This window comes from Lygodium microphyllum, chromosome 6 (assembly GCF_053477565.2).
Source record: "Lygodium microphyllum isolate KBCC chromosome 6, Lygodium_microphyllum_v1.1.10, whole genome shotgun sequence".
NCBI lineage: Eukaryota > Viridiplantae > Streptophyta > Polypodiopsida > Schizaeales > Lygodiaceae > Lygodium > Lygodium microphyllum.
Window position 1 is genome coordinate 73,302,431 of NC_141140.1, and position 21,509 is coordinate 73,323,939.

Below are 21,509 nucleotides of genomic sequence, written 5' to 3' on the forward strand. Positions count from 1 at the left end.
AACCACTTTAGCCTCTTCAAGTTGTTTTGAAGATAGGCGAGTCGGTTGGCATCTATGTAGCAATATCCCACGCTCCAAGTCCAACACATTTCCACATACAACAATGAGGGGTTGTAGAGCCATTGAGGATCCCCATCATGTTGGACCATCTGTGATACCTTGAAGAGTTCATAGCTATCCTGAACATGATATGAAATGCGAGGAACCTGCTCCATGCCTCGTAAGTCTAGAAGCAGTAGCAATCCACAAGTGAGTAAAAAGAAAAACATTTTCTAATGAAAACATCACTTCACTCTTTCTAATCATTCCTAATTGTTTTAGTCATTGGTCGGCTCTGATACCAACTGTGACATGCCCCCCTATTGGCTATCCAAGCACGTTTTGGCAGTCCATCGAGAAGTGAATCTAAGTTCGTCGCCTGGCACTCCCATGGAATGTCACGGGGTTTGTCACCTAGGGCTTCCCGAGTCTGCCTCGCAACGAAACATTTGTGACCGAATCCACTAGGACCTGAAACTTGAGTCCCTAGTGGTCAATGTCTCCTAACAGCATTCTAGCATCGGGTCCTAGACATTCTACCTTACACATAGTTAACCAATCCGAAGTAGATCCATACCCCACTTGGTTCAAGGAGAATGAGAAATGAGAGGGACACGTCACTCTACCTCTCTACCCGTAGGGCATAATCCCATTTCGGTCCCCTAAAACGGCTTGTGTATCGGGTACTAAGCCGTGCTGCCTAAAGATCGAACAATGAAAAAATCTTGTGAAAAGCCTCCCAGTTCTCTAGGACCACCCTTCCATAGGACAGACTCGGTGGGGATTTTGCCCACCCGCTTCCCTCAATGGACATACTTTAGTTATCTAATTAGCACCCTATCACATTTATGTGCGACATTTAAAAACAATTTCCTTAACTAAGCCTTTTCAGGAATAGGATTCATTCACGTAATCTTATAGCACTGACACGAAAACAATTTTAGACAAGTTCCTTGGAAGTAAACTTAACGTTAGTATTTTAGCTGACATACAAGACTTTTTCAAAAGGGACAATATCTGCAACTCGTGAGGATGCACCTTATTTCCTCCAAGATTCCGCCCTTGCACTAGTAACAAGGGCCCTCGAGAATCTATCTCAAGTCATGTAGATCATTTGAGTAGAACCCGGAGGCACGGAATTTACAACTAGAGCCCCCCTGGCATCCAAGCGTCCTCCTACATTCAAACCAACCCATGGAGAGACCTCTCATGGTGGGTTCGGTCCACGTTCCTGTCACAGATATTTAGAACCCCCTTGGCTAGGGTTGGCAACTAGCTAGGGGTGGTAGTTCAACCTGATTCATTATTCCCATTTTCTTTATGAGTTTGGGGTCATATGATCTTTTTACAAGCAATGTTCCTAAATTTACAGCCACAAGCAATGGTGTAAGCGAGTGCTCAGGACATCTCCTAAGGTGGAGTCCCTATCTTTGATGCTTAGCATTTATCCTTCTTGTGTTGGCGGCAATTTCCAATATCCTCTAAGGGATAGGGAATACCTTCTTTCCAACCCCACTCCTATGTGATAGGAGCAGGCAATCATGCAATCGGATCTATATCCGCCGATAGTTCTCGGATGGTAGCTCTCCTAGCTTGCTAGCCTTTGATCTAGGGTTCTTGTATTGGAAAAATGACACTCAAGTTCTCTTGTGTTAACATGGAGTTGTGTCATGGTTAAAGGTGATATCTTCAAGGTTGTTTTAGCTCTATCGAGGCTAGATGTCGCATAGAGACCAATGAGTGTTTTACTTGTCTCCAGGTCCTCCTATGATTGTAACAATAGTTTGGCTCATTTACTTTTAAACCACAAATAAGTCAAGTTAAGCCCTGTCCTTGCATATATAGGATTCATCCTATTGATATGGCTTGGGCAATTAAGTTTAGCACTTCATATGCGTGTCTTATAACTATCTTTAAGATGAATCCCTAGTAGCGCAACTGAAACCGTCCATGATACTATGCAATCTAGATGTGAGTCCTTCTTAAGACGATGATGCAATTCGGAGTTCTACTCTTGAGAATTCATTTCAATGTACTTACCCAAATCATAAATAGAGGGTTGTTATTTTCTTTTGTACAAGGAACACGAAGTCATTAGGCCAAATAGAGGGTTGTTATTTTCTTTTGTACAAGGAACACAAAGTCATCAGGCCTAATGCAAGTGTGAGCTACTTCTCTCTAAAGGTTTATAGGAGCCTAATACCCGGCTTAGTATTGCAATGACCTAAACATACCTAACTGTTATCGTAGCAACTCACGATCCTCATGGACTTGATTCAAGCTTTTACTCCTACCTTTCCAATTTCACAAATTTTGCGATGCAAAAAGTACGATTTCTGCTTAATGATGGATATGCTTTATCATCCCAATAACCCATTTTTCAGTTTCTTTTACCTATTAAGCATGCCATTGCTAGTGCATAAATCTAATGCACTACGAGCACAATCAATAAAGTCCTTGATTTCAATGTGCACAAATGTGAAATCTTTTCTGCAAGTTGTTCATTCTAAGTCATGCCAGAGTGCAATAAAACACAATTTCCAACATGCTTGAATGATGCAACCCAATTACTAGTTAGTTATCATAATTTTTTTCCCAATGAAGTCGATCTATGTTTTTAAGAGTTCTCATCAAAGTAGGATTTATGGGACGCACCTGGTTACCAAGTGTCGTGGTTCCTTGACCCACAGCTCCATCGATTGAAGCAGGATTCGTGCTCGATTGGACCTTACTTCGCTTGGGCGGGATCATATAATTTGGCTTTTTCTTCGCGGCTATGCACCGAGGCTCAAGAGAGTTGACTCCTTGTGGAAGGAAACTGCTCGTGAGAACCCTCTTAGAGAGGGAGAAAAAAGAAAGGGAAAGCTCGGAAGCTTCCAAGGAAAAATTCCCCCCCCCCCTCTCTCTCTCTCTCTCTCTCTCTCTCTCTCTGTTTTCTCTCACACACTCTCTCTCTTTTCTCCCACACACTCTCTCTCTTTTCTCTTACACAATCTCTCTCTTTTCTCCCACACACTCCCTCTCTTTTCTCTTACTCTCTCTGTCTCTTTTCTCTCACACACACTCTCTCTTTTCTCTCACACTCTCTCTTTCTTTTACACCAGTCAGACATCACGGAAAAGTAGCGATCCTAATACCCCTCCTTCTTATACCTAAGGCTTATATAGTGGTATTGGGATGGAAAAATGGTATGGTATGGAGCCCCCCCCCCCCTTATCCCCATCATGGCGGTCAGGTAGATGGCCGCCATGCTACGTATGGTGGAGGGGAAGAGGGAGTGGTCGTTATCTCCACGATGACTTGTTGTCTTCCAGCTGGAGCTCCCCCATGCCCATGTAAGCATTTTAGAAGGCCTCGATGGGGTCCGCCCACACGCAAATCCTACCCCCTCCGACCTCACCAGCTAGAGCTCCCCCACGGCCGCACGTCATCACACGATAGCCCCCCCTCTGTCTGCCTTGGCAACATGAGTAAAGGGGGGCATTTATTATTTTCCTTTTTTAAAAAAAAATTGTTAATTAAGGGTGGGTCATATGGCGAGGCAAGGAGCCCATTTTTGCATTGATTTAGAGAGCCATTAGTGGCTAGGTTGAAGCAAAATAACTTGGTCTCAAATGCTACAAAAGAGGTTTTTGGTAAGGTTTTAATGTATGCAAGCACAAGGCTTGCTTAAGTAGGGGAGCAAATTATCTCCTAGAAGCAGGGGACATGCTTGTTGTAAGTAAAGGGTTTAAGTAGGGGAGTAGATTGACTCTTGCAAGCAAGTGAGAAACTTGTCTCTTGGAAGCAAGAGATGTGCTTGTTGCAAGTAGAGGGTTTAAGCAAGGGGACAAAGTTGGGCTAAAGATACTATCCAATGCCCATTAGCACTCTGTAGTGTGCAAAGCACTGAGAAGGAAAACGTTTCATGAAAATACCTGCAAGGTTACCATCTATATGGATCTTGACAAGTGCTATGCATTTATCTTCAAGAATGCCCATGATAAAGTGATGCTTCATCGCAATGTGCTTTGTCTTTGCACTTTCTATATCTCAATGTGCTATATGGCTCACTTGTCTGGTGGGAGGTTTGGGCATTGCATGGATCCTTTTCCATGAATGTCATCCCTAGAAGGCTCACCATAATCCATGACCATGGCATAGTCTAGAGATGGAGTACATCTATCATGTGGTCTAGAAACCCTTGTAGACTTGCAAAGAACTAGTCTAACTAGAGCCTCTGGTTGTCCCACCTTTCTATATTGTAAGACATGAGGCTATCCACCATGTTGTGGCACTCCTTCCTTAGCATTGGCGTGATGTCCAAGCCCTACATCATGTGGAACATGCCATACACTTTGCTTATATGCTAGCTGCCCATCATCCTAAATTACTCTATTGATCTCAACCATTTTAGTAGGCTACTTTTGTAGTTTATCCTAATCGAAGATGGCATCATGGCTATGTACCACCTATCAATAACTATAAATCAAATCAAGCTGATCTTCCATTTTTACTATCTCTCTTATGTGACATTTTAGTTTACTTTTCAAAGAGATAGTGCTCACAAAAACCAAGAAAAAAAAATTAGACATAAGAGAATGCAAACTGCACAAAGCTTTCATTCTAGTAATAAGTGACATCTATCCCAAATGGCTATGCCATAGAAAAATGTATGGCTATTCAATCATACCTACGTGATCTTTAACTCTAGAGAAATGCAAAGGATACAAAGTATCAAATTTAGGCCCTCTGACTACAACAAGAGATTCCTTGCAAATCTTTCAGACATGATCACCAAAAATCACCATGTAACCACAATTGTCAAGCTATCCTTTACTAATCAGACTTCGTTATGACCTAAAACGGGCCGACATAGGCTATAGGCACTAGCCGGGCCTCTCTAACACTCATTAGACAACGCCACATGGCCTCGCAACTAAAGCATCTAGGGGACACACTGCCCTAATTGCTACTGTAGATATTGTGTTTGTAGTGGAACATAGTCCAACGATTGCCCTTCCCTACTCCTCAGAGGGAGATCCCACACATCTTGGTATAGTACACCAATGTGATACAAATATAAAGGAGGCACCCCTCCGGCTAAATGTCATGGTCCCAACTGCAGCTCTCCTACACCTCGAGGATTGGCCCCAAGATGCGCTACTCTAACATAAAGCACATACGAACACACTCTGCTCTTATATATCTCAAACATTCTAGGACATTTTCTATTCCCTTACCAATCTCACCCTAAAGATTCGATCACCTAGCCTACAGCTTGGATTTCCTCACAACTCATCATGGGTCATGTATATCAAAAACCAATCGCAATGCATCCAGGAGTTACCATGTGATATGCACAATGCATTTGTGAATGACACACATTGTGCTCAAATATTTTATTATTAAAAAACCAGCAACATGAGGTGCAAAGATAAGATTTCCAAGCTACTCATAATTGCGACGTTGCTAAAGACTAGCATCGAGTTTCCTCGTGCTACTAGTCTCTCTTAAATTTAAATGGTGATCGGTCTGTATGCTATGCATGATCAAATAAATAAAAATTTAAAACATTTTCAGTGACCACTCACTTTTACAACCCCTCTTTCCTCCTATGGTTTAGGTTTTGCATTCATTGGATAGGTGTAGCGTTCATTTTTATGTAGTTTTTCATGTAAAAATCGATAAAAACCATACTACAACATAGAAATAAGACTGAATTGAGGCTTATCCCTCATGCTCCAAGCTTTTTATATGTTCACGAACATGAAGTAAAATTTTTTCTACTTTTTTAGGCCCAAAAACTATTTTTTCTCATATTTTTCCTCATTTATTTGTTCATAAAATGTGGTATTTTCTGATTTATGTTTCTTGACTAATCATATTGACTGAAAAAATGTTTTTAATCAAATTTTTGTCCCATATGAACTTCATTCCACAACCCGAAACGGAAGAAACCCTCATTTTCCCTCTTAAAAGACACATTTCAGGTTTTAAATTATTTATTCCAACCATGTGTGACTATGAGTTCTGCATTTTATCATGTGTAGCCCTCAAACATATTTCAAATATGATTCATACAAATTTTATTTCCATGCGCACATCATTTAAGTCATCAAATATCAAAACAATTAAATTTCATTGGTAAAAAATGATCATACCACTTAGTTGTGTGTTGCGTGTTATTAAAAATGGTTTTGGGGTGTCCTTTTGATCTTGTAGCAAACCGTCCCATGCCAAACAAGCATTCTTTATCCCCCTTTCTTCTTGATTCTTTGCATGTGAGCAGCCTCTTAGAGGAGAGATGAGGAGGAGAGAGAAAGCCTAAGTTTTGATCTCTTAATCCGTGAAGCCATTACCCGAGCAGAGATGAGCGATCAAAAGCAAAAATTTGCTAGAATCTATTGTTGATCTTTGTTGGGGGGGTTATTTATAGGCCAACAATGGCCCTCCTATCAAATCGTCGCATGAAGGAGGGGGGCGTCGACTGCAGCCGCCATGCTGTTTCAAAAATGCCCCCCCCCCCCCCCAACAAATCAAAAAATTTTAATAGGGGGCCTAATTGGCCCCCCAAAGGGCCATGCCCAATGTCTAAAATTTTTTGCCCTTTTTCCTTTGTCTTGTCCGGCCTCATATCTCCAATGTTTGGCTTCCAAACCGAGTTTCGAAAATTTCTACCTACCTGACTCGGGGTCCCACACTGCTAGCCACTTGCACTAGTTTGACTAGGCACCTAGAAAATTTATGAAAAATCTGCGACTACTCTTTGAAACCACTTTCAAATCCCGTCTTTCGCGGCTTGCAAAAATTGGCAAATCCATCTCTCCTGCTTCCAACAAGGTTCAACTCCCACCTTGGAGTAAAGAACCTACCAAGCTCTCGTGAGGCGACACTTAATCCTTATCTATTTCACTCACTTTTATTTTCACTCCAACCTTCCTTATTTCTTTTTTTTTTGTGAGTTGCTACCCCTAGGAAGACAAGGCATTGGCCCTGGGTCTCTGACTCGTCCCCAGGAACCTAGCAAGCCTCCGTAAGGCGATGAGCAACTCATAACATTTTTCCTTTCTTTCCTTTTCTTTGCATAGGGGTTAGAACCCCTTTGTACACACCTCTGTATCTTTTTTATCTTTAGATAGATTCAGAACTTACTATTCTTTAATACTCTGGCAGGCTTCTCTAACTGCCTCACACTAGCAGGGACTCCTAGGACAACTGCCTAGCAAGCAGGAAGGACAGGGTCACAAGGACTACCCTCTATCATAGGTCTTTAATGCCTAACAATGTCCTAACAGGAGGTAGACAACTACTCAAATCTCCCCCAGATATACCTAACCAAACCCTAGGACTTCATGCCTTGATTGTCGATCCCCACAAACGAGAAGAAAGTAACCTCAACATACACATATAACATTATCTGCTTAAGGGAAAAACTTGGAAAGGGGATGATACCACCTAGAATGGCCTCAAGAAGCTTCTCCGCAGAGTAAAGGCTCCCTCCAAGCACTTCGTCCAACCTGTGTGATGCAATCACTAAAATAGAAAAGCGTTAAACGTACTTGCACCAAACAAACATATGGCCCTCTTGGCCTTATAAAATAAAATATTAGAACTCGATAGAAATGTCCCTCTTGGCCTTATGAAATAAAACATTTTAATACCATTCAGCACATCATACTACTGAACAATCTCTTGGTCCTAATGTTACTCTACTAAAGCAAAAAACCGACCAAGGATAAGGCCTCGTAGGCCCTACACTAAGTGCATCAGGTTCTAACGAATATGATGATACACAATCCTATGTGTCCATGACAGAGTAGGAAGGTGCTCACTTGCTACCTAACTCATAACCCAAACTAACAATTGGCAGCCGAAATATGACATGTCAGTAAGAATACCCCAAAGTAGTCCAAGGCTAACGTTAGAAGGTAATTGTAAGGGCTCCCTTGGACCACAATTGAAAAAGACATCTTCCACAAAAGCATGGTTAGCCAAGGATGTAAACGCCCCGAACAACGTAGTATGCTTAACAATTATGATATTTGCTTGTTTTCGAGATTTAATATAAAAGAGAATGAACACTTAAAGTTGAAAATGAAAATTACTCACAAAATTATAGCCATGAAAATGTAAAAGTAATGGAGACAAGATTGAGGGTTGAAGATGGGCAACCCCCCCCGAAGGAATGTATTTCTGCTCAACCCAAGTCCCTTAGGGAAGAGCTCAGTTACAATCAACCTGAGAGTGAGAAGAAGTAATTCTCACTCTCACAAGATCATGCAAAGATGTACAAACACACATGCATTATCTATTATGCAATGATAAGAACTGATTTCTTTACAGTATGAGAGAAGAAAAAGGGGAATTCAGCCTTTCTCCATCGTTGATCAGCAGTACATGGATAGGGCTTGCTTCTTGTAGCTAAAATGGAAGAAAGAGCTCGAGAAGGAGGTGCTGTAATGAATTTACAGGCTTGCTGTCTTGTAAAACAACAGTGATAGAAGAGGGAATATGGAGGAATTTGATAATGGAGAAGTGGGGGATGATGATGGGGATGGATGGGGCCAGTTTCTGGCTATCTGTGGGTTCTTTACATGAGTTTACAGCAAAGAAAAATGATGATCAATGAAGAAAAACGAGCTCTTATTTATAGGAGAGGGGAGAGCTAGTACAAAAGGGGAAAGTGGAGTAGCACAAGACAAGTGTCCAGCCACATGTCATGAGATGTGACAAGTGGTGGGACACTTGGAAACTTGTGTGACAAGTGTCTTGACACTTGTCTCTTCTTTATGGCCTTCCTTTTTGGGTTGAATACTGTCAAGAATAGAAACAACCAAATTTAGTAAGCACAGTCAGAGTACAGAACTTACTATTTTTAGAATGACATTCCTATTTTTTAAGACTAGCATTTTTAGGCTAATTCGAGGCTCCTAAAATTTAGGGACCTCCTAAAATTTAGGGATCTCCTAGAATTTAGGGACCCCCCCAATATGGGTATCATATGAAAGCTTTTTCCGTGTACATCGCAAAAATGGTATCTGAATCTTCATGTGACTTTCCTATGCAAAGAAATGTGCATTTCAAGCTTTCAGCCCACACATGCACATTATACAAGCATTTCATGATCATGCCATCTTGTTGATTGTAACTGTCTATTCTGGTGGATCTAGCCCACACTTCAAGGCATCAATCCTTTCTGTGTGCGAGTCTAACCCTGATATGCGTGAGTTCTAGTCACAGGCGCCCAATCGGGTCATATAGGTGGAAGTGTGAACTATCTTTTCTCTAACCCACCGTGTGGGTCCACCATAACCTGTGACCACTCATCAGTGGCCAGCTCCAATGCACTTTTCTTTATATCTAATTAGTGCAAAGGAAATAAATTTAATAAATCATTATATAGATAAATTAATGAAAAAGGATACAAATTCTGTTTCTATAGAGTTGTGACAAAGGAATCTGCAAAGCCATTCCATTGTCGAGGAACTAACTGACAAGTCACCGTCTCAAATATGTGCAACATATCCAAGGTTGCATGACGGTACATCTGCAAGATGGGATCCTGTGCACTATAGGTCGCATTTAACTGATTGATTACTAACTACGAGTCACCTTTAACCAATAATTGGTAGATACCACCACATTGGGCTACATTCAACCCCATGATCAAGGCCTTGTATTTTGCCATATTATTAGTAAAAGAAGGTCCTAAGTAGACTCTCATCTTCATGACAACCCTACATTGGGGATCTTTAATGACCACACCAACACTCGCATGTTTAGCGGCCCTCTAGAAGCTCCCATCAAAATACAAAGTATACACCCAAGCTTCATTGATAGGCCACACCATAATAATCAGCTCACTCGTACTTATGATAATCAAAATCAAGCCGAGAGAGGAGATTTATAACAAGCACAATTCCTCCTTCCTCGCTGAACTCAATAGGAATGCTAGTCAAAATTCGTTGACAATGGTGGCAATAGACCTTAATTTCCCACGTAGAGGATCTGTCTTGCCACTCAGTAACCTGATACCCTTTGCTCCACCAAATCACTCGACCTTGGTGGTAACGTTGCTCAAGGTACAGATGCTCCAAATAAGAAATGATGCATCCTATCCGCTCGTCTTGGTACCTACTACACGTTAAAATTGAATCTTGAAGGACCTACACAGGCACTAGTAGGCCCAACGTATGCCCTTACACATTGTAAGGATTCAACTTATTAAAGTTAACTTTAGTCTTGAACTCTACCCCCTGCAAATCTGCTAAAAGGGCCGTAGAGTCATTCTTTCCAAAGCGTACAATCTTATACGGGCCATCCCATTTGGGTTCTAATTTTCCTAGAAAGAGCTCCCTTCGAGCATCATAATACAACACTAAATAACTGACCTTTCCCAAATTTGTACTTCTTAGCCCGAAGATCATGAAGGGCTTTCATTCTCCTCTTCCCTACTTCTTAATGTAGCAAAGCCTATAATCAAATCTCATCAAGATATGCCAGAGAAGTATACCATTCGTGTAATACTTCTTCCTCTCCCAATGAATGATTGAGGGCAAAATGCACAGTAGGGAGCTCTATTTCTAATGGCAAAACACACTCCTCCCCATACACTAGCTTGAACGGGGTGTGGCATGTGGCTTTCTTGAATGTCGTGTTGTAAGCCCACACTGCCACATATAATTTTTTATCCCAATTGCACTTTCTTTTTGATACGATCTTCGATAAGATTCCTACCAGTTGTTTATTCGTACTCTCAACTTACTGTTTGCTTGAGGATTATACGGGTAGTCTTGCTGTGCTTAATCTTCAAAGCTTCAGTCAGGGCCACTATAACCTTGTTCAAGAAGTGTATCCCTCGATCAGACACAATGTCCTTTGGTGGACCAAAATGGCAAACAATTTGCTCCATAATGAAATTGGCCGTCTCCTTAGCATTGTCCTTCACCGTTGCTCAAACTTAAAATCACTTTGTAAAGTAGCCCATTGCTACAATGATATACCACTTTCGCATAGCTGATGAAGTATATATTGGTCCCACAAAATCAATACCCCATTTTTCAAAAGGTAACGTAACCAAATTGGTATTTAGAAGTTGCGTACGATTTTCTCTCGCATCGTGTTTTTGATAGACATCACAGTGCTTAACATAACTGAAAGCATCATGGAAAATAAACATCCACCAGTATCCGGCACGGAGAGCTTTTTGGGTGGTAAGCCGACCAAAAAAATGTCCCCCACATGTTAAATCATGGAACTTCTCAAGAATAAACGGTACCTCATCGAGTACTACACCATGACGATAGATATCGTCTACTCCTCTCCGATACAAGACACTTGCTATAATCGAAAAGTGTAATGCTTGTTGCTTGATCTTTCTCTTTTCAGACTTCGATAACGCAGCACCAAATCCTCCTATAGATAAATAATATGTTATGGCCGCATATCATGAAGGAATGAAAGCTGTATCAATTCTAAATAAACCCTCAATATCACTTCCCTCAGCCATAATTTCCTTTGTCTCCCCGAAATCCACAAGGCATTTTACAATACCATGTAGCTTTGGTGGCTTGATCCTAAGCTCATAATCAAACTTCTGTAAAGTGATTAACCACTTTGCTAAATGATCAGGCGGCTTCAACTTATTTAGCAACAATTTGAGTTCTTTCGCCTTCATAAAGAACACTACATTCTCATAGAGAATATAATGCCTGCAAGCTCAAAATAGACCAATAGGCTACAAATAGAGTGCCTAGCAAAGCCAAAAAATGAGTATCTAAATATCAAACTAGCATAAACCTGATACAAAGAAGATATTTTAGCACTCACATAGGCATATGAATTTTCTCCAAGCTTTTTCCAAGTGTTATAGCTATCTTTCAAGCATAAAATAGCCACCAAGGACCAAGTACATGCAAACTACCTTCACAAACCAATTTCAACTCACATAATCTTTGCAAATTTAGCAGAAACTAGCACGAGAAATTCTTCAAGTCCACAAATCCATCTATATCCATGTGCTATCAAAAGCTAAGTGTAAGTTTTTTTTCTAATGATGGTTTTTTCTTAATCAAGATGGAGTCATTTTTTACCAAATCTGCAATTTAAATAGTAGACGACTACATTTGAAGCCTAGATGCTTTGTAGATCAAGCCACAAAACCTCAAAAGGATCAAAGTCTTCTCTTCTTCTGATAGATTCAAGCAAAGCCTTCTAATGCTTCCATAAAGGCACATTGGCCTTTAAGTGGGAGGTTGTTAGAGTAAAGGCCAATGGCCAATAGCTAGTTGGGCACCCTCCCCTTCTATAAGTACACACTACAAAGTCATATATAAGTGAATATTGTTAGAGATATAGCATGGGAACCTTGTGTAAGCAAGGGTGCATGGGGGAAGGTGAGGTGTGAATGGACTAGAGGATAGGGGAAACCCTAACCCTAGCTTCCAATGGCTATATGAATAGCCTAAAACGTCAATCTCAAATATATAGTTGAAAAAGCTAGTCACCTTTAAGTTCTTACAATTAGCCATATAATATCATATTACACTCATGTGTAGACAATTCATTAGTTGAATCCTTGATACCTTTTGCACTTATGTATAGGCAATTCATTAGCTAAATCTTCACTTCTTACTAGTAGAAGACTTGATGCCTTTAATTCCATCACTAAAAACTTCTTATGACACCATCACATATACTACTCTTGGCTTTTGCACCTTTCAAAATACCATCCCTCTCATTGATTTTGTTAGACTTCCTTTGAATGAGCATTGGAGGAGAATCAACATTTTGAAATCAATGTTTTGAGAATCATTGTATTTTCTCACTAAATATTTTGTTTCTTTTCTTACCACTTTGTTTGATCTAGTCCATTATGTAGTGTTATGATGAAGTGCCATTAAATTGTTAAAGCTTAATGTATATCCACCATGAGTTAATTATATTCATTAATGGTTTGTGAAAGGTACTTGCTACTAGGCTTGTTTACTCGTATGCATCCATGAGCATGTATTGACAATATGTAGACCCATAGCTTGTTATATGTACCATCCTACTAAATCCACAGGGCCCAATTGGACTTAGCTCCCTTATTCTTCCCCTTCTTTCCTCATTACACTCACAAGGTTTAGTTTTTTTTGAAATCAATGGCTTGGTTAGTTTGATAAGTATGCCACCACTTAAAGAGAGGATGATGAATATTCAAGAGACACTTCACTCATTGATTTAACTTTCTCTTTCAATGAAAAGAAATATTTGATTAATAAGAGTTTAGCGGAAGGGCCCTCTAGAGCAAATACAATGTTGTGTGAATAACCAATTTGGTGGGCTGTAATGCTAGGCCCCTCTGAGGAGCTAGGTGTAAATCGAATGATCAATACAACCATCCCTAATTTCTAAGACAAGGCCTTGCACACCACAATAGGCAACACTACTTGTGCTTCAACTCCACATACATCACATTAATTTAGTCTTTGTTTAAGGAATTATATACGTGTTTATGTGTAAATCTCTTAATCAAGAGCAACTTGATCCATTGTCCTCTTTTATAAAATGATAATTCTATATGTCTATACTCTCATTTCACTACATTTAAAGGTTAGAACTTTCAAAAAACATGTGTGCTTAAGAATGGAAAAATAAGGTTCTAAGTTAATTATACAATGCTAAGATTTTTGTATGTCAATGCATGATAAATTCAAGTAATGTTAACTTTTGAATATGTTCAGTTTTATTAAGGGCTTAGAGATGTTAGAAAAATATTTATAATGTTCATTGTGAGTATCTCAACATATTCTCAATGGCTTATAGATGTTGAGATGTAGTCATCTACATGAAAATTTACTTAAACCTAAAGAGAGTTAAAATTTTAGAACCTTAGTGTAACGTTATCATGTAACATATCTTACAATTTTCAAAGCAAACATTTGTTGTGATGATGCACTAGTTGTTGCACACTAACAAGTATATAACCTTATGGTACCTTAATAAGAAAGATGAAAAATTATGTGGTATGAGGTTTTTCACTTGTTCATTAAATATTTCTAATTGATTGCATGACTAGTCAAAATCTAAAATTGACTAGTCATACTTTAGCTAGTGTAGTGTGTTGTCATTGAGGAAAAAAGCTATATTACATAGATAGTTGTGAAAATGTAGCAATCAAGGTGCCTAAGAAACTAAACTTTGAAGGAAAGGGACTACTTACTATCCCTACTTGCGATGGAGAAAGGCTAGAGTTTTCAATTGTGGGGTTATATGGCATCTAGACACAAAACCTTTAAGAAAGTAGTAAAGAGATTATAATTTGCACACTTCATAACATTTTTGGGGCTCAAATTATATATTTTTAGTTCAATAAATTTGACCATTCTTTATTAGGATTGAAACACCATGTTGTATGGTTATGAATGGGCTTCAAGTCATGTCTTTACTCATATATTGTATTGGCATTACATCTCAAAATGTAGTTGTGTTTGCATGATTCACAAACTTCAATGGTTTTTCTTTATAGATTTAACTTAGCAATCAATAAAAACTTAACTATGTGCCATGTTTTAGGGTTCAAAGATGATAGTGGTATTGGGAGATGTGTATTTTTAGATAGAGAAGTGTTTCATGTCATCAAGTGTATGTGATCCTTTTCTATGTAGGGTAAGAGGGGAAGTTTAGTGACATATATTGGCACCTTTATAAAAAAACATGGTAAATTTTCTTTGAACGACTCTCCAATCGTGTTCCTAAATAAATGAGTTGACTAGAAACAAAACACAAGCTACAACAAAGTCATGGTGAAGGATTTATGGAGCTACAATAGCTCGAAATAACTATGCAAAAAAGGCCCATTGTTCTGTGACATAGAATGCACCAATTTACGAGTGTTGTGTTGATAATAATCCATTGGCCCTTTTCCCATGTGTTGATAATAATCCATTGGCCCTTTTCCCACACGCTGCATGCTCATTCATACATTCTATACTTAGGGACAAGTGGAGTAAGCCATTCATATCCTTGATCATGATACACTTGATGTTGTGTTCCAACATTTTGTCTTGATCTTATTTTGGAAGACTGTGAAATTCCACAATTCCTCATCAAGTGGTCATTTACTTGTAGTCTTGTGCCTCAAGTGCTCTAACCATATCAATATTGGGCTAGTAATGGTGCATGCCATGTTGAAGTTTTTCTTCACCATTCTATTTATGAAAATTGGCATTCATACTAATATGAATTTTAGATTGATGTGAAAAATGGATTCTAGAAAGGGTCATCAAGAAATCCACTACAAAAGAGATTAGATTGAGACAATATGGAACAAGTAAAGTTTCATTCTTCTAGTTAGGTCTAAAGGTATATGAGATTAATACATATTTCCTTTGTTCTTTGAATCTTTCTTACTTTCTTCATATGTAAAGAAGTATCCATGTTTTTCACTAAACCTTTTTAAATGCATTGAAAAAGATGTGGTTTTAATTTGAGCTTCAATCTTCTCGAATCACTTCACAAAGTCTAAAAGTTTAAGCAATATGTTTCTTTTGACTATTTCTTGGATTAGGTGCAAAATGGAGGATTTGATGGCATAAAAAGGAGTTATAGTTTGGTATAAAAATAGTAAAGATTTTGATTATGACACAATCATCTATGACATTACTCTAATGATCAAACATAAGAGGATTGATGAGGCTCTTTAATGTTTTTGAAGTCATGACACGATATGCCCTAGATATCATCTTTGATTTCTCTTTGAGATTCTATGGTTTCAACATTTATACATGATGCAAAAAAGATGTATCGACAAAAATGATTAACTATCGTCATGGCTAATCTAAGCAACCTTACAAGTATGACTAAACTAGATTATTTTTCAATATTACAAAGGATTCACATATCACATTCAAGCATGCAATAATATCTTTCCATATTTACAAGGCTTTTCTTGTCATATTGAATCTATGTTTTCTATGGGGATAGAGTACTTTTGGATTAAGCTTACACATCATGTGATTGTTGAGTGGGGAACCTTAGTAAATTACTAAGTAATGCAAGTCCACCAAAGAAACCATGTGTGGTTTTCAATCCTCTTTGTGCTTTGTATCTAGGGCAAGTTTTTGAGTTAGCTTTTATATTTATCCATTGAATTTTGTCAAATTTAACAAAAATGCATAAGTATCTCAAGTATGTTTGTAGTAAAAACAAATTGAGAAGATTACTCACTATTGTGCTATCAAGCAATGTGCACATGTGAGCTAGGGTGAATGTGCCATTATAAGACCATGATTCATGAAATAGTATTTTTGAGGGTTTCCAACTTGGAGGAATCTCAGTTGCAAGTGTCTACACCTTTACCATGGCCCCTTTGCGCCTTATATGAATAAGGTTTGAACATATTGAAATTTTTTGTAACAAGTCATTTAATGTATCAAAAGCATACTTGTAATACAAGAAGTGCATCGTTTCCAATCTCCCCAACTTTGAGAATTGAAAGATGGATAGTGTGAGTTATGCATCCTATAACCTAAGGGTCTTCACTAGTGCTTTGACAATAGAGAAGGGGTGTCTTTGGATGACCTTAGAGGTTAATCCCCCCAAAGAAGTTTTTGAAGGTTGTAAGATCAAAACAACAGGGGTGTCTATATGTATGAGAGAGAGAGAGAGAGAGAGAGAGAGAGAGAGAGAGAGAGAGAGAGAGAGAGAGAGAGATGCTATGGAGGGAAAATATGAAAGGAACATGAACTAGAGAGATGGACATGGAGAGGAGAGAGAAAATAATTTCTTGTGTGGGCAATATCCTAAGTGATACAGCCTACAAGGACATGAGAGAGTTAAAATCTTGGAAAAGAATGAAAGTATTGGTATGAGTGGCTTGTTCATCATATAGCTTAAGGGTCTTCACTAATGTGTTAGCCATGGAAATGGTGCTCTTTTAAAATTTAGACACCCATTATTTTTGAAAGTTGTAGGATGAAATGCAAATTTTTGGATTACATCTAGTGTTAAAGCACATGGAAGAAGCTTGTTGCATTTTACTATAGTTATATTTTAGGGGTGTTTGTGTGTGAGAAAGAGAAGGAGAGAGAAAAATTTACTGTGCGGACAATAAATTTATTTAAGATATAGGTTATGAGGAGAGCAACTTCTGAGGAGGAGCATCGATCTTGGGGACTAGTTGTGGCGGTGGCTACTAGAAATATCCATATGTGCTATTGCATGATTGACTTCATATACTATTGGCTCATCTCTTGCTATGAAAAAACATCTCCCATTTTAGTTAGAGAAAAAATTAAAAAAAGAAAAGGGAAAGAAGACCGGTCCGGATGATGCTAGCTCTTACCGGTCCAAGTCCTAGCTAGTAGCCCTTGCTCTTGTTTTGTGGGTTGGGGAGAAAAGAAAACATATTGGGTAAGTAGCAGGGTAGAGGGGGGGATTAATATATTATTTCGATGGCTCAAAGAGTCCAAGGAGAGATTCGAAAGACGAGAGGACGTTTATGACGGTAGAATCCCATGAGGATCCCCCGGCCGCATGTTCATGAAAATGTGGCACAACCGTCGACACAGCGGGGCGCGGGGGCAGTGGACCGAGTCATGTAGACCGAGTCCTACCATACTACGTGGGGTGCCTGCATGAAAGGTGGCCAAACCTTCGTCACACTGCATTTGATGCTCTCCCCTATTAAATCCGCACAGCCCCCCCCTCCCTCTCTCGTGTCTAATACCTCACATCACCCCTTCTCTCATACAATCTCTCATCGCCCCCTCCCTCCTTCCCCCTCTCTTTCTCATACCTCCCTCCCCATCAAGCTTTTCCTCTCATATCTCCATCAGCTCTCAGAATACAGTCCACCCTCAGTGACATTTCTTGATTCCCAGACCTTCATCATAATTATCTCCACTTACTGATCGCCCTACTGCACCATAATACAGAATCATCAATCGCTCATAATTATCAGCCGCCCTTGCCATCCCAATCCCTCTAAACCTTCCCCTTATAATCAGCCGTCCTCTGCCCTCTTCTTGGTTCTCATAGATCAAGCAGCAGCTTCAACCCTCATAGCTCACTGATTGACCGTTAACACAGGGCGCATTGATTACGAGATTATCAGTCCCCCCGACCCAATTTTCTCTCGAGGAAGAAACCTTTCCAAATTTGGCAATTTCTAGTTTTCAATCGGCCTGTTGTGATTGCAAGGCAGCAGGAAGAAGGAAACTATGGAGTTGCCCAATTTGCCTGTCAAGGGCACCACCGCCATTGCGATCCACACCTGCTTGATTGCCTCGGTGCTTGCCCTGCTTCTGTACCGGCTCATCCAGCGCCTCAGAGTGAAGCTTCCCCCGGGGCCCTTCGCCTTGCCTGTGTTTGGGAACTGGCTCCAGTTCAAGGAGGGCCTCAACCCGTACAACCTTGCCGCCGTCGCACGCAAGTACGGCGATGTCGCCCTGCTGCGCATGGGACAGCGCAACGTCCTCATCGTGTCGTCCCCGGAGATGGCCAAGGAGGTGCTGCAGACGCAGGGGGTGGAGTTTGGATCCAGGGCCAGGAACCTTGTCTTTGACATGGTCACTGGACAGGGCCAGGACATGGTCTTCGCCGACTACGGCGAGCACTGGCGCAAGATGCGGCGCATCGCGACCCTCCCGTTCTTCACCACCAAGGTGGTGCAGCAGAACAGGCAGGGCTGGGAAGCAGAGATAGACCTTGCTGTCAAAGAGATCAGGGACATGCCCAACGTGCTCACCACCGGTGCTGTCATCCGCGACCGCCTGCAGCTCATGATGTACAACATTGTCTACAGGATGATGTTCAACACAAGGTTCAAAGGGTTTGATGACTCCCTCTATGTGCAGCTCATGACCCTTAACAGGGACAATGGCCTTCTCGCGCAGAGCTTCAAGTACAACTATGGTGACTTTGTGCCTTCCTTCAAGCCCCTCCTCCGCGGGTACCTCAGGCAGGTCTGGGATGCCAACCAGCGGAGGCTCGCATTCCTCCGGGACGCGTTTCTTAACGAGCGCAAGAAGTAAGAGTTACTCGTCATTTGCTGCTTTCTGTAGATTCGGACCATCTATAGTACTGTACCGAAGGAAACATTACTTAACCTAAATGCTATGTATTGAGGATTTTGAGACCCACGGTGCAATGCTTTCTACAAACAGGTTCCGGTGTTGTATGGGTGCAATTCCTACCATTCTGCAAGACCTGTAATTTCTGATGTATTCTTTTAATTGGCTTTGCAGGCAGAAGGGGGAGAAGATTGGAGTGGACTTCTTTCTGGACGCCTACCTCAAAGGAGAGATCAGTGAAAACAGTGTGCTGTATCTTATTCAAAACATGAATGTTGCAGGTAGGCTATTCGTCTGCATCTTGCTGTAGTATATTCAATCTTTTCACTTGGAGCATTGAACAATCTTCACTACTTCTGGGGGCCTTTACAAACCTGATCTGTATATAGATAGGGAGTGCTCCTCACTCATGGTGGGGGACAAATATCTAATAATGGATGACACTCTACTCAGTACTGTACACCTGCAGGCGCAACAAGCTGGAATCACTTTAGGGCAGACTGATTCTATAAAGTGCTTAGGTTCTTCACCTTGTCAAACTTTCATGAATGATGTTCTTATATGATTGTCTGGACTTATTTTCATGTGCAGCAATTGAGACCACATTGTGGTCATCGGAATGGGGCGTTGCAGAGCTGGTGAACAATCCACACATCCAAAAGAAGATAAGGGATGAACTGAATACAGTGTTAGGAAAGGGTGTACCAATAACTGAGCCTGATGTCGCCAAGCTACCCTACTTGCAGGCAAGCTTCCCAGCTTTGTGCATAAATTTTGAACCCTTGAAAAAATTCTGAATGTGCAAGTGGATGAAATGCAAGATGTGTGCAAAAGATGATTTGGAACTGCAGTACTTCATGTGTGTAAAATTCTCTTCAAGTCAATGAAGACGAAGACAAATCGGTAACCAGCATACTGAGCGAATTGGTGTTGTTTGTATCAGGCCACAGTGAAGGAGATCCTCCGAACACACATGGTCATTCCCTTGCTGGTACCCCATATGAACCTTCAAGCAGCCAAGCTAGGAGGCTATGACATTCCAGCAGGCACCAGAGTTTTAGTAAATGCATGGGGCATAGCAAACGACCCCAGGTATTGGGACAAGCCAGAGAAGTTCATGCCGGAGCGGTTTGTAGAGTCGAAGATAGAGCTCAATGGGACTGACTTCAGGTTCATCCCATTTGGCTCAGGCAGGAGGAGCTGTCCAGGGAGTCTTATAGCCTTGCCAATACTGGCACTAGTGTTGGGCAAGCTGGTGCAGGCCTTTGAGCTTCTGCCTCCACCTGGCATGGATAAAGTGGACCTGAGGTCTGTTGGAGGGCAGCTGAGTCTCAGTATTGCAGTGAGGTCCACTGTGGTGGTCAAGCCAATTGAAGACTGAGTGTGTGTGTGTGAGAGAGAGAGAGAGAGAGAGAGATGAGCATCTGGGATGTTGTGCTTCTACAGCTTAGAAGCCCCTGCAGCCTGTACTTCCTCCATAAATTGGACTATGTCAGTCTAATTGTAGATAAGAAAGCTCTAGGTGACTACTGGCACATGCACATGATTGTAAGATGGTGATGATGATATTACCAGGTCCTTTCTCTCACTCGAAATAGTGAGAAACATGTATGTCCTTTGTGCTCACATAATTTGGATTTTGCAACTACTTTGTGAATGCGGTAGGTGGATTGTAGTGAATCACACATGAGTATTGGAACGTGCACAGGATCATAAGATGGTGATGATGAGATTTAGCAGGCCTCTTCTCTGTGCTCACATAATTTGGAATATGCACCTATTTGGTGAATGAAATAAGTCGAATATCATTTGCCTCAAAACCTGCCCATTGACAAATTCTACTTTCTACTATTTTGATAACAAAGATGGCTGCTGAGAGTCCTAGAGAGAGAGAGCTAGCTAGCCCTTCACTGGGGTCTGGAATTCTCTGACATTTGCAAGACAGGTGTGTGTAAACTGTCATGGGATGACTGCTGATCCCTCTTTGTGTGTGCTTTTCCACTATGATTGTTGAATGATGAATCGGTCTTTGTGTCTGCTTTCCAAGCAAAACTTCCAGTAGTGTCTTGTAAAGACAGCAAGGCTCCCATCAAATATTCACTTTCTTGTCTTAACTTTTCTTTGACACGTCTCACAAAATCACATCGGAACACCCAGTGGACGAAGACATCTGAATCACGTCAAAAAAGGCGCGTGGGTGAACGCCAACACATGCTTTGCATGATGGGTGGTTTAGGAAGCTTTTAGGTGTACACTCAAGGAAGAGGAAAGAAAGGACAGGATTGAAGAAAAAGGTGCATGTGACAGTGAAACGGTGATAAGAACAACTTGCATGCTAGCTAGAGCGAGTCAAGATGATGGTGGGAGCCCTCAACGTTCTATCGTCCAAACCAACGAGTCATGAGCCGCTTTACGTGTCGTATATACATT

General features: G+C 40.6%; 1 protein-coding gene across 1 annotated transcript; it reads left to right on the top strand.

Moving 5' to 3' along the window:
• Nucleotides 1-17,740: 17,740 nt before the first annotated feature.
• Nucleotides 17,741-20,727, top strand: LOC148034677 (trans-cinnamate 4-monooxygenase C4H2-like). Its single transcript, XM_087679642.1, has 4 exons — nt 17,741-19,036; nt 19,254-19,360; nt 19,671-19,830; nt 20,028-20,727. Exons 1-4 carry the CDS (start codon nt 18,228-18,230, stop codon nt 20,458-20,460), a joined length of 1,509 nt encoding a protein of 502 aa, XP_087535768.1. The 5' UTR covers nt 17,741-18,227; the 3' UTR covers nt 20,461-20,727.
• The last annotated feature ends 782 nt before the right edge of the window (nt 20,728-21,509 follow it).